Source organism: Mastacembelus armatus, chromosome 16, assembly GCF_900324485.2.
Source record: "Mastacembelus armatus chromosome 16, fMasArm1.2, whole genome shotgun sequence".
In the NCBI taxonomy this organism is placed as follows: Eukaryota; Metazoa; Chordata; class Actinopteri; order Synbranchiformes; family Mastacembelidae; genus Mastacembelus; species Mastacembelus armatus.
The window spans coordinates 17,003,195-17,016,762 of record NC_046648.1 but is presented as its reverse complement, the minus strand read 5'-3'; the positions used below and the strand labels follow the sequence as shown (position 1 = coordinate 17,016,762).

At 38.9% G+C, this 13,568-nt stretch overlaps 2 protein-coding genes across 2 annotated transcripts; one reads left to right on the top strand and one right to left on the bottom strand.

The window, feature by feature from the left end:
- Positions 1–852: 852 nt before the first annotated feature.
- On the bottom strand, positions 853–6,242 carry LOC113136743 (transient receptor potential cation channel subfamily V member 6-like). The gene is made up of 18 exons (XM_026317777.1): positions 6,033–6,242; positions 5,725–5,861; positions 5,426–5,558; positions 5,241–5,338; positions 5,025–5,147; positions 4,745–4,885; positions 4,396–4,494; positions 4,116–4,291; positions 3,294–3,440; positions 3,117–3,196; positions 2,886–3,021; positions 2,701–2,787; positions 2,536–2,612; positions 2,287–2,452; positions 1,958–2,024; positions 1,549–1,817; positions 1,325–1,431; positions 853–1,087 (listed from the first exon to the last, which is right to left on the bottom strand). Exons 3-18 carry the CDS (start codon positions 5,539–5,541, stop codon positions 853–855), a joined length of 2,124 nt encoding a protein of 707 aa, XP_026173562.1. The 5' UTR covers positions 5,542–5,558; positions 5,725–5,861; positions 6,033–6,242.
- Positions 6,243–9,459: 3,217 nt separating this feature from the next.
- Positions 9,460–13,185, top strand: LOC113136626 (gamma-aminobutyric acid receptor-associated protein-like 1). Its single transcript, XM_026317590.2, has 5 exons — positions 9,460–9,650; positions 10,724–10,813; positions 11,325–11,403; positions 12,083–12,201; positions 12,727–13,185. Exons 2-5 carry the CDS (start codon positions 10,724–10,726, stop codon positions 12,790–12,792), a joined length of 354 nt encoding a protein of 117 aa, XP_026173375.1. The 5' UTR covers positions 9,460–9,650; the 3' UTR covers positions 12,793–13,185.
- Positions 13,186–13,568: the final 383 nt, after the last annotated feature.

Sequence of the window (13,568 nt, the reverse complement as noted above, 5' to 3'; positions counted from 1 at the left end):
GATTGTTTTAAAACTTTTTCAATACCAATGTCATTTATTCAGTGCAAAACTTCAGTGCCAATGTTTCCTTCTGCAGGACTTGTTTTGTTTTCAGTGCCAAGTGTTATTTTTCATTGCCAAGGTTTAACGTCATCGTTCTGGCTCCATAGAGTATCTGAAGAAAACCCACTCAGATACAGGGAGAACATGCAAACTCCACACATAAAGGCCCCAGGGTTGAATGGGATTCACACCCCAACCCTTCTTACTGTGAGGCTATGCTAACAACAATGCAGCCATGCCGCCCCAAATAAAGTACAGATACCACAAAATTGTATTTGAATATAGTACTTGAGGTAATGTACTTTCCACCACTAAGAAAGAAGACAAAGTGCTGGGACAAAGTCTCTCCATGAGGTCCATCCTGCCAACATTTATCACCATGTACAATAACTTGGGAGAAGGGTCTCTGACAATGTATGTGTTTGACATATATTCAATGAACACTCCATTTTGTTCATATTTAGGGATCGTGCTTGATGTGTGAATAAGGATTTATTAAAATATTTATGCAATTACATAACAAACTTTGCTTCACTTGATTTAAATGTAGCATATTACTGTTATGTATTACACTGCTATATAGTGCTAAAAATAACATACTCTTCTTTATAGCATAATACTGCAGGAATATTCACACTGACTTTGTAGAGAAACTGACAGTTGAATGTTCTTGCAATGCAGTTCAATAACTACATATTAATCACATAAATCATCAACATTTCATAAGTTCAAGACCGTGAGATGATGGAAGGTCTCAGAAAATGCCCTTAAGGCTCACAGGCAAAACATTATACACATAATGGGCACATTCTAGACATATTTAATGTCCTCCTCCAGCCCTTTCAGCTCCATCTCCATATCCAAAGTGCTGTGGTGACTCAGCGACCACCCTTTTGCAGTTTTCCCAAAAGAGTTTTTTGGTTTGAGGTCAGGGATTCTTGAGACTGTCTCCTTTTGGGCAGTCTTGTCCAATCCATCCCTTTTCTTTACATCTTCTTTGTATCGTTTCCCCTCTTGCATTATTCTGTGATTTCTCTCCTCAAGCCTGCAAAGATGATAGGGTAAACCATCAGCCATGGATAGATCAAGATAAATGTCATAAAGCTGTGAACTGGTTTCTACAGTTACTTGGTGTTATTTCATTTCTGGTACAACCTCAGCTGTCTTTTAACAATTGTAGTCTTTATTAAACTAAACCCCTCATAGAGAAATTTGGGAAACATTCTCATACCTATATTCTCCTATAATTTTTTTTCTCTTTGCATTAAGAGTACTCTCTTACCTGAGATACCAGCGCTCCTTCAGGCCATATTTTAGACCACATACCCCGAACCGAGGCCACAGGCAGCGTGGCAGCCTCCTCTCCACCATCAAAATAATGGCCACCATCTGCACAGCATCATTATAACACTTACTCTGACACAACAGTTTACATGGTCATGCCAGGATGTTTCTCTGCATTTATTTTTATGTCTTCAGATGTGTTCTTTTTAACATATCTTTTACCTGAAATTTCCAGAGCAGATCTTTCTGCTTGGCCACCTTCCACTCAGTGTCAGTCAACATGGCTATCAGAAGATTTACCAGAAGGATGCAGACCACAGATGCAAAGACAACATGCATCACACAAACAATCGGTGGTGTATAGATGGTGGGGTCAAAAGGCAGATTAACGAAACCAGAAATGAGTTCGGTCTCATAGAAGAGCGTGAGAGCGAATGAGGCATAGGGAGGTATGGAAGTAGGATCCTGGGTCATATACACTATCCATATGCCTGAGAAAATAAACAAGATAAGATAAAGAATATAAAAGACAAGAACCACATTGCTGCAAATCCTTATTTTTAACAAATTCTTATCTTAAAAGCTTTGTGAACATTAGAGTTCTTTAATCTAGTCACAGAGAATTACTCACCAGTGGAAAAAGCAATGATTATAATTAACATCTGCCACATAAACTTTCCCAGGTCTTCAAGTATAATCTAAGGAAAAATGAGGAACAAGGGAGTGCAGTTTGAAAACACAAACAGCTCAAAAACGTTGAGTTTATATTCAAAGTGCACTGAGATCATTTTTATTCTGATATAGTGCTATCTAAATAAAACTGAATTGAAAACAACAAATGAATTAATCTGATTTAAAATTATTTTAATTCAAGCGCACTTGAAACAAGCCACTATTCCTACACTCATGAGCTCCTGTAACATGTATCACTGTTTGTGTCCATGCTGAGCTGTCTCATACCTTCTGTATCATGATGGAATGAGAGCTGAGCATTTCAAAACCTCGTGAGAAGAATGTGGCGTTGCACCAGCAGAAAACTAAACACAATGCCATCACGTCGATCTCGCCAGGAACATTGCAGAGTCTGAACACAAACAGCAACACCACCAAAGATGCGTAGCTGATACTGGTCGAAATAACAACTGAAAGGTTAGAAGGTATTTGAGAGCAGTGGTCTTTATTTTACTCATTACAAGTGTTCGTACTCACAGGATGACATGGAAGGGGCCTCCCATTGCTGTGTGTCCAAAGAAGCGCTTTGCTCCCACTTTTACTATATCAGGGATCTGTTGGAAAGAATGTAGAATAGCATGTTCATGTGCAGTACAGTGTCATACAGCAGACAGCATGTGTTAAGATTAACCATAAATTCACCTCAATGAACAGTATAATAAAAGCTCCCAGGAGGCTGATGATCTCGCCTGCCAGTCGCAGGTTGTCCTCATGTGTCACATAACTCTCCTAAGACATGGGAAGAAGAAATGTGGTTTGTATTAATATTACTAAAAGCATGTTAGTATCATGGTGTGTGTTAAATATACAGGTTAACTCCAACACACCCTGAGTGATTTCTCAATCATGATGGTTTTGTCCATGGGTGATTGTGTGTAGTTCTGTGGAATGTCCTTCAGAGGGCGAAATAGACAACACACTGTGAAGATCCCAATGTGCAGCAGGTACAGAAGTATCAGCAGTCTGGCACAAGAAAGGGTAAGAAAAACACTGTCAAACAAAGCTGGACATGTGTAAAGTTCAGACATTTCACCTTATTCATTAACATCAAACTTTACCTAAAGTAATGTTTTCCATACAGGTTCCACTTCAGACTGACCAGCTGCTTCACTGGGGTCACCTCCAGTAGCCTCCTCACCTTGAAAACAAAATGAAATGTGCTGAATTTTTTTCTAAGCATCACATCAATGTCATTATAACTGACAGAATTATCTGTACTATATTCTGTGGTTTACCTCTTTGTTGTGACTGCTTACAATGAGCTCCAGCACTGACATGTTGTCAGCCCTTGAATCGATTTCCGTCAGGTCATACAGGTTGGAAGAGAGAGAGCCCAGGCTCCACTGGCATATCCGTCTTTTATTAATCAGGTGCTGAAATACCTGAGAGATACAGATCAAACCACAACAGTGAGAACTGAAATAGTGATATAATCTGTTCCTGTCAGGTTTCAGGAATGTGGGACAGTGGGACAGGATGGGAGCAAACAACAGACTTTATTGTTAGGGATTTGAGGTGGGCAAAGCGGTAAAAACGTTGGTAGCAAGATAGAGATCTGGGAAGGTGAGACAAATCAAGGAGGAGCAGAGATGATGTTCAATTACTGGTAAATTTATAGCAGACAGGCAGGCAGAGAGGCTGAGTTACTGTCAGAGAGCAACTTGAGTAAGTGAACCATGGGTGACTGGCTCAGTTGGGAAGATCGGTAGATCTGGCAGAGTTCTTGACCATGGGCAGACAGTGGATGAGGTAGCAAATTCTAGTTGGCAGGAAGGTGACTCAGGGGAAGCTATAGTGAGCAGTAAGCAGGTGACTTGATAGAAACAGGTGGGTTAAGGATAAGACAAATGGGTGAGTTGAGTTACAGCTCATAGGAGCTGATAGAAGGGTTGGCACAAGGACATGTTGGGGTGCAGGTGAATCTAATTACAAACATAACTGCCCGAAATAAAAGGTCCAGAATTAAGTGTGAGACAGGAATCAAAATAAAAAGCCTGGGTCAGGAAGAGGGCACGTCTCATGCGCTCATGTTATTATTTTAACCTTTGGTTACTCACCACAGTATTTCCCTCTTTTGCTGCCAGTTTAAATGGTGTAAGGCCTCTGATATTTCGCACCATGTCGAGCGGCACTTCTTCGTGCAGCTCTGCATTGTGTGCCATAATTAGATCAATGGTCTGGCATGCAGCCACTTTGTTGGGCTGCAGAACCAAAACATGAAGCACTGTGTTGCCTAAAAAAATAGACAAAAGGAGGATGTAGACAGGAGGTACGCATAGACAAAACACAAGGCCATTAATAATTAAAATATCTGACTAAAAAGGCAGTATTTCATACCTCGATAATCCTGGACCCTGGTGCTGGCCCCTGCATCAATTATCATGGAGATAATATCCTTATTCCCAGTACACACAGCAAAAGACAGGACATGCTCACCTGTGGACCACATGTACATTTTGAAAAACATCATCTGTGTCATATCACTCAGCACAAAAACATACATTATATTTATTTGGAAAAGACTTTGGTCCAAAATAATTCATATTCATGAGAAGCACCTTGGGGTTTCTTGTCTTGCTATATGACACTTCTGCATGCAGACAGGAAGAATATGGGGACCAGTATATCATCTTTATAATTACTCTACACCACCCTGTACATTTTAGGCTCACTCTCTCTGACTTACCATAGTATATGAGTCCTCCTCTCCTCTTCCTGAAGTACAATCCAGTGGCTCGAGGTGTTTCCACATCACCACCACGACTAATGAGATGATGGACCAGACTGATGTTCTGATTCTCTACAGCAATGTGCAGAGGAGTAATACCTGATGCAGAGGAGAGATAGACAGGGTTTGTCAGCCCAGTGTGAATTAACTGTTTATAAAATCTAGTGACTGCATGTGTGCGTACACATAAAATTTCAAGTGCACATTGTGTTTTGTCTGTGTGTTTATATATGCCAACCTTGGAAAAGCTCAGAGGTCATGGGCTCATTGATGAGCTCAGGAGCTCCGTCCATCAGAGCCAAAGCTGCCTCCAGGTTGTCATTCATCGCAGCAATATGAAGAGCTGTCTCCCCAAGAGCACCTGAGTGAGAGGATATACAGACGACATACAACTGACACTGCAGTACACTAACATAACAACACAGTAAAGATGAAATTCGCAACTCAGTCTTACCTCTTTCAAATATATTAGTGGATGCAGAGCTGAGCAGTTTCTTGATACATTCAACATTGTTAGTTTTTGCCGCATAGAAGAGAGGAATGTCATTTATGCTGAACAAAAAAAGATACAAAAGGCTATAATTTAACAGGTTGGACTTCAAAAGCAATTGAAATTGTTATCTAATATGAGTATCTCACAGTTTGTTGTGGAGCAGAAATGTCTCATCCAAAATCTCATCCCATCTTTTCTTGTTCAACTGGCTCCACCAGTGACTGAGCTGGACTGCAAAAGATCTGGCCAAATATGGAGACATTGGCACCTAATGGTTAACTGGAAGGAATAAATGAAAAGTACAGAGAGATTAAAAACACACCAGACTATACCATCCATTATTTCTGCTATTCAGGGTCACAGGGGGACTGAGGTGAGACCCAGGGTCTCACTTCAAGTCGCCAAGATAGACAGTTTACGTTTACAATCACGTTTACATTCACACCTATTAATTTAGTGTTGTCCATAGGTCTGTGGGTTGTGGGAGGAAGAACCCCTATATATACCACATGCAGACATAGAGAGAACATGCGAACTCCACATAGAAAGGTCCCAGGAACCCAGATTTGAACCTGGAACCCTCTTGGTGTGAGGTGACAGTGCAAACCATCAGTCCAACATGGTGAATCCAGGTCTATACCAGCAGGCAAGAATTACATAATTGTTTACTTCTTGAAAACTTATTATTCAAGTATTATATTTGTTGTACTGTTTTGAAAAACAAAATGCAACATAATAAATTAACTGTCTTACCCTTAAACAACAATGGTCCAAGCCCTCAGGTGTGCTCAGTCACAATCCTTAGAACACCTATAAAATGTCCAAGATGAATACCAAAATCCCTGTGGCATGACTGCTATATATGATGAAAAAAATAAAACTAAACTCTTACAAACAGGCTCAAACCTTCAACCATATAATTCTAATATAACCTCAGCCAAGAGCAAGAGGAAAGTGCTTGCAATCTACAGGGCCGATGGATGGAATACAGCACAGACTTTGTTCATTCACTGCTATATATGACCTTTCCATGAGGGTGGAGGCTCATGTAGGGACTGGGAATAAATGGGTGGAGGCTGAGGAGGAGTGAACTGGTAAGACAGAAAGAGTGAGGCCATAATGAGCAGGTAGATGTTCACCACAGATCAGGAATCCCTCGGGGAAAGTTTGCTTTAAGGTTCAAATCAGTGTTTCAGCACTAACTCCTTTGTCATGCTGATGTGAAATTGCTGGCTTTCATCTGAATAGTGAAGGGGCAATGGTCAAGACCCTAATTCCAAACTATGTCTGTTATCACCAGTCCTATCCACATTCCTTCAACTATCACCAAAACCTGCATGGCCACTATGAAAATTCTGCAACATCATGACATTTGTTTGCAGTTTTCTTTCTAGTGAACCATTTAGGAAACCTGTTTGGAAAATGCAAACGTGTATGTCCGAACTGTGGTGTGGAATTTAAGTGTACATACAAGGTGTGATTGTTCATTTTGCCTTTTTTTTCAGTTGGAGTTTTGTAGACATGATGTTCAATTTTCCATCAGATTGCATCTTGTACACACGCTAAACTATTTTCACACACAATGATTTAACATGCTGAGGACCACTGATGTATCAATAGAAATCACATTACAACTGGTAACTGCTAAACGGTGGCAACATCAAGTTGGATTAGAGTATGTCACCGAAGGAGAAAACCAAAGCTAATAGTCCAATTTGTTACACGCAAGAGATTCAAAGGAACTGACTGTAGCTGAATCACAGATTTAATTTCGTCATGAATTGTTTAAAAACTGTGGAATTAAGTAGTTGGTGGATCAACAGTGTGGTGGTTAGCACTGTTGCCTCACAGCAAGAATCGTGTACAACCTGGGGCCATTTTGTGTGGAGTTTGCATGTTCTCCTCATGTCTGAGTGGGTTTTCCCTGGGTGCTCTGGCTTCCTCCTACAGTCCAAAGACATACAGCTTATGTTAACTGACAACTTCATATTGTTGTTTGTTTTGATGTGTCACCCTGTGATAGATTGGCAACATTTCCTACCATGCCTCTTTCCCAAGTTGGCTATGTTTGGTTCTCTGACCCTTGATAGGCTAAGTGGTATAATAATGGATGGATGAGTCAACTTTTACAACTCTTCTAGACATCAAAGTTGTAGTGTGCAGGTATTTTGCTGCAACATTATAGATCATGACTAATGGGCTACAAGATAGAGTGACTCTATCGACAATGTTCTTAATGGTTGCAGCTGGCATTTAGTATTGTGGAGAGAATACTGTAGCAGTTTGCCAGATGGAAAGCACCAAAGTGTCATAGAGATCAATAATGCCATAAATATCCATAGCATCCACTATATTAGTGTCTTTAGGTCAGGTATAAAAAGTAATGTCTTTATTAGATTAAACTTTAAACCACTGAATGTCAAAGAATCAGCTGAACATCAACCAAGTGCAACAGCAATATTGCTCAGACATAATGATCCTACAATTCTGTATCTGAATCCTATGAAAAGGACCTTTTCACATGTTGAGCATTTTTGTTACTTTCAGTAAAATACAACATGAGAGAATGGTGGTATAAATAAATGTGGGAATTTGTATACACAATCTTTCCAGATCGGCACAGATATCAGCGGGAAAACATCAGTGGGAAACCAGTATCGGTGCTTGGCTTGCTGATCGCAGCAGATCTCAGACTCTGATTTGAGTCAAACCTGCTGATCGGTGAAACCTGAAAAACATCAAGGTTGCTCTTTGTGAATGTTATATCTGTGTACAGTAACTTTATTATTGTTTCTTTTATTGCTGCATTGAAATTAAAACTTGAGTAAAAATTCACGTTATACATTTTTTAAATGATGCTTCTCCATAAAGTTGACAAAAATGCAAAAAATGACTATGATAGCTGAAGTAGATGAATTCGCATAATTTTATGGTTTGAACTGCATAAACCAAGTTATTAAACATGCAGTGGTTGCTCTCTTGGATGACATTGTGAATGCTGTTGGATATTGGCTCATTTCTTGTATTTGTTTTAGCACCTACCCATCAATTATAAAACACTGACATTATTCAAATATTCCAATTCACTAAAGAAAACTCAAAAGGAAATTGTGCTGGTGACCATACATACATTGTTAGTTGGTCTACAGCTTAGTTACAGAATGAAGTCTCTCAATGATGGATTCTCATGACATTTTGTGTAGATATCTGTGGTCTACAGATGGTAAAACTATAGAGATCCTCTCAACCTTTTCATCTAGCACCACCATGAGGTTAACATTTGTGATTTTGAGAGTACTGGACTGATTGGATCAAAATTTTATACAAACAAATCAATCTTACAAATCATAATTACACAATATATATTATATATCTTAAATCCTATTTACAGGTAAATGCCACCTTATTTAATTATACCCAAGATTTAGCATAAGCCATTTATTTACTAAATTTAACATGTCTCATTTTAAAGTTTAATACACGATAGTGTGACATCAGTAATAGAAAAAGGCAGTGAATAATGCCTGACAGGACTTTTGCTGTAGTGATTGAACTAATGCAGAATTACCCTTCAGGGATTAATAAATCTTATCTTTTTTTATAAGACTATTATTCTAAACTTATAAACTGTTTTGCTGTTTGACAGTAATGGAAACATACAACAAAGCACTTCAGCTTTAAATGTATTTCAACAAATTCAGATTGATGAGGTGAGAACACGTTTGGGCCTGCTTTAAGAATGTGCTGTGGCTGCTTTCTTTCACCACTAAATCACTTTTTTGTTAACTTATATACATATAACTGTAGCAACTGCAGCAACAATGGTTTACATTCAGAGTGAGCCTTTGCGAGTTGCATGTCCCTGCAGGACTTGTGTACGGTACAAAATGAACAATAGTGATAAAGGAGCACACGTTAAGCACGTAGTCTGGCTGAGCTGTGACTATAGGCGGGATCCTGAGCAGGCCTTGTCCAGTTTCTGAGACCTACTATTGGTTGAATGTGCTGTCAGTCAATCAAAATGAAGCCATAACAACTTTAAATTGACACTCGTATTCAGCCAATGAACGCAAGGAACTTTTCCTTTGGTTTCCTCTTAGTTGGAATGTTTCACTGTCAATCTACAGCCACGTCTCTGATTGGTCACAAATGTAGTGGGCGGGCTTTGCGGTATTTGTTGTTGTTTTCGTTCAGCTGCAGCTAAAGTAGACCAGTCGACATCTTTGAAAGTGATAGCGTTCCCAAACATTATGACTGCATTTTGAGTTAAAGTTGTCCATTTTTTTGAGAAGCCTGACCACAGAAGGGACCAGTGGAGTATATATAGATTTGTCCTGTTTTGAGTGAACATTGTTTTTGTCTTTGTCAAAGGTATGTTTACACTGTTGTACCGTTAGCTGCAGTTCTTAGCATTTTTAGCTAACAGCTGATGCAGGTACAGTTAACTAGCAAACCCACCCTTTGTCCTGATCACGTTTATATTGTAAATGTAGAAGACCTGGATTCGTGTTAGTTATTTTATGTATATCAGTCTCTGAAGCGAGGCAGTTAGCCGATGGTAGTATTGTTATGAGAAGTGACGTGGCCTCATTTCACGATGAACCCAGACACCCAGAAAGTGGTGTCGTAATGTTATTTGCGGGAGTTACAGATAGTTTTGCTTTTTTTTTTCACTCTTTTTGCCTGAAAAATTATTATATTGATGCAATAACACAGTCCCCCTCACTGATTTCCAAACAGAGAAGAAGCAAGTGCTCAACCAGCTAGGCCAGGCAGTTTTTAAATCATTTTAAGTAATAACATATGATGAGCATTGATGCAGAAATCCTGCAAATCCAGTGGTGGAATAAAAAAATCCTACTTCTGTGGAACAGTCAGCTCCGCTCACAACAGCTGAATACAAACATACATAGCTATACGGTCTTCTATTTCCAAACTGGTTTAAAGATATACCTCTACAGTAAAGCTTCTGTGTGATATATGTTGTTTTTCTGTCAATCTTTTTAATTTCTGGATGATCACTGTTTGACTGTCACCTGTATTTTAGTAGATAGTTGACAGGATATGTGCACAGACATGCATGTGACTTCATGTACATATTGTACTCCTACCAATTTGGGTGTGCATGTCTGTGGCAGACACTGTCAGACAATGTTTATATGTATGCTTGTTAAATCACATGAACAGGTTAGTTTGTATATGCACATCTGGCTACATATGCATATGTTCATGTGTATTCTGTGAGGCACTTTGTAATCTGCATCCACTGCTATAAAAAAAAAGACGCCTGCATCTCGAGCAGCAATGACGTGCTCTTTCGCTGCCAGTATCACTTGTTGACTAAATGCACTGGTTGTTGATGTCAGCCAGTGTTCTTTATCCTTTGTCTGCTTGGTAAATCATACTATTGTCAAGGACTTCATGTTTTCTGGTGATGTTTACAGATGGGCAGTCAGTACCAGCGCTCAGTGCCACTAGAGGTGAGGAGAGCAGAGGGAGAGAGAGTTCGGGCCAAACATCCTGACAAGATACCGGTGAGTAGAACAGCTGGTTTAACATTTGAGATTTACTGTAAGTGATTTTCAGTCACTTAAATGGGATTACAAAGGCATATTTACTAATTTTAATTATTTAAATCTTTATCTAAGTGTTTATTTAGGTTGTTACAATAATGGACTAGCTATCCATTGATACATCCGTCTGTCTATCATCTGCACCTTATCCCGGCACCTCCAAGATCATGCAGAGATGTAGCCTTTCCCAACTGACATAGGGTGAGAGGCGGGCTACACCCTGATCAGATTACCAGTCTATTACAGGACTGACACATAGAGACAGACAAACACTCACTATCAGTCACACCGATGGGTAATTCAGCATCACCAGTTAACCCAAACCCAAACTGTAGGAGGAAGCTTTATGATTTCTTAAATTAATTTTACTGTAAAGTTGTGTGAATTTTTTGATGTTATGGATTATGGCTCTTGAACACAATCTAGTCTCTCTGTGAACGTTGACTGTTTGCACTTGGGTCTTTTGAACCAGATCATTGTGGAGAGGGCCCAAAGGTCTCGAGCTCCTGAACTGGACAAGAAGAAATACCTAGTGCCCTCAGATTTAACAGGTAAAATATTCGGTCATTCAGACTGTATACAAAAGGTTTTTCTATTTAAGATTGGAGGTTATTATATTTCAGCCAATATCCTGTGTAAATTCTTGAGGCAAACACAGATATTTGGAGGTTTAAGATATCTGATAATGATAACTGAATGAAATATTGTTTTTAGATTTTTATTAGTGAATGGGGCTGGAGTTAGTTTTGTCATCAAGATACATAGTGTTGAAAAACTAACTTGCTCTTAGCACTATCAGTTAAACTAGTTAGGAATTTGTTTACTGAAGTTTTTTTGTTACACATCGGGTGACATACACATAGATTAAGAAACATTTGCAAATTGCAGTTGATATACTCCATCAATATTTATCAGTCTATTTCTAAGCCACCTGTGACTTGGATGGGAACAACTGCATTTTTTTTTTTTTTGATAAAACAGGCATATTTAATAACATTTATTGTCACTGCACTCACGTTCAGTCAGACAGTGAAGATGTACAAGGTTCAGCTGGCCTGTTTAGGAAGAATTTTAGTATTTTGGTTTACTGTCACTGAATATGTGTCAAGACTTACTGGTGATTTGGTCATCTCCTACAGTTTTTTTTTCTTCTTCACATGAAGGGAAAATCCAATGCATGACATATCTCTTCTCACTACCGTTCTCTCTCCCCTAACGTTTTTTTTTTAGTGGGGCAGTTGTGCTTTCTGATCCGGCAGCGTGTGTCTTTGAGACCAGAGGAGGCACTCTTCTTCTTCGTCAACAACTCCCTTCCCCCATCAAGCTCCCCTCTCTCTGCTGTATATGAGGTAGCTTCACTTTTCACACATACTTTGAGGATCCTCTCTAACACACACATTAACACATTTACAAGTCATGGTCCTTTTTTGAAGTGATTTGTGTTTGTCTGTTCTCAGATGCTTAGTGTAAATGAGTTTCAGCTTACACTCAAGCATTTTTCGCTCTTCCTCCTCAACAGTTTACCAAAAATCACTTCTTTTTTTCTTAGACAAGGCTGATCTGCTTACACAGCAGTTACTTTTCTTCTGTTCTCCTTTCTTGATTTCAGAAATAGTCTGAAAGTAAGACAGTGCACATTTAAAAAAAACTCACCATGTTGAACATGCATGGTCATTCAAAGTGATATAAAAAACCTATTTGTAATGTGCTAAAAAAAAGAGCTGTATTTTGTGATTGTCAAAAGCTGTTAAGGTATAAAGCACTGTAGCCAGGATAATTTTCATTACTGGATATTATAAAAAAAGTTGTTTTCCCATATTAATAAAAGTACTCTTTTTATGCTAAATATTGCATTATTCTCTGTTGTGCTCCAGGAGCACCATGAAGAGGACCTGTTTCTCTACATGACTTACAGTAATGAGAGTGTGTATGGTGCCTAAGGAGGACAAAAGACTGGAGGAAGACAGAGAGAAAGAGACTGAGGAATAAAGAGTTAAGGCTGTTTGTATTGCTTCACACCATTGTTATTTTCTGTAATATTAGTTTGGATAAATAACTGGTACATGGGAGAAAAAAAGGCTTCACAGAGTTTGATCAAGACTGCAGGTATTATTTTTGTTGGTGTTTTGGGGGTCGGACATAATGCATGTGATTACACTTTGTTATATTGTTTCCTTGTTTGGAGAAAAGAAAATGTATGCAGTGTAAAAGGAAGTTGATGAAATTATGTCGACAGCTCTCTTTATCTTCCTCAGTCATCTGTATTTAATGCAAATAGTATTTTTTGTAAATTAATATCATAAATGTGGAAAATAAAGATGAAAATACAAACATTCTGATTTCTTTTTGTTTCATCAGTGTCCCCATCTGGAAACCCATTACATTTAGATATCAGTAAAAAAAAATAAAAACAAAGAAAATATCTATTAAAACCTTTTCATTGCTATACATAGAACATGTCTTCTTGGTCAACACACTTTGTCTTCCCCCACTCCACCCTCATCTAAGATGGTATCCTCCAGCTTCTGATTGACTGAACACACCTGATCCAGGTAATCAGCAGTGGGTAGACTAGGGATATTTGAAAAACAAGCAGGACAATGACCCTGGAGGAGCAGGGTTGGGCAACCCTGGTTTAAGGGAAGGGCAGAGACATTTTCACATGGATTTTCTCTATGAATATGAGTCATTGTGACTAGACACTTAAGTCCGGGAA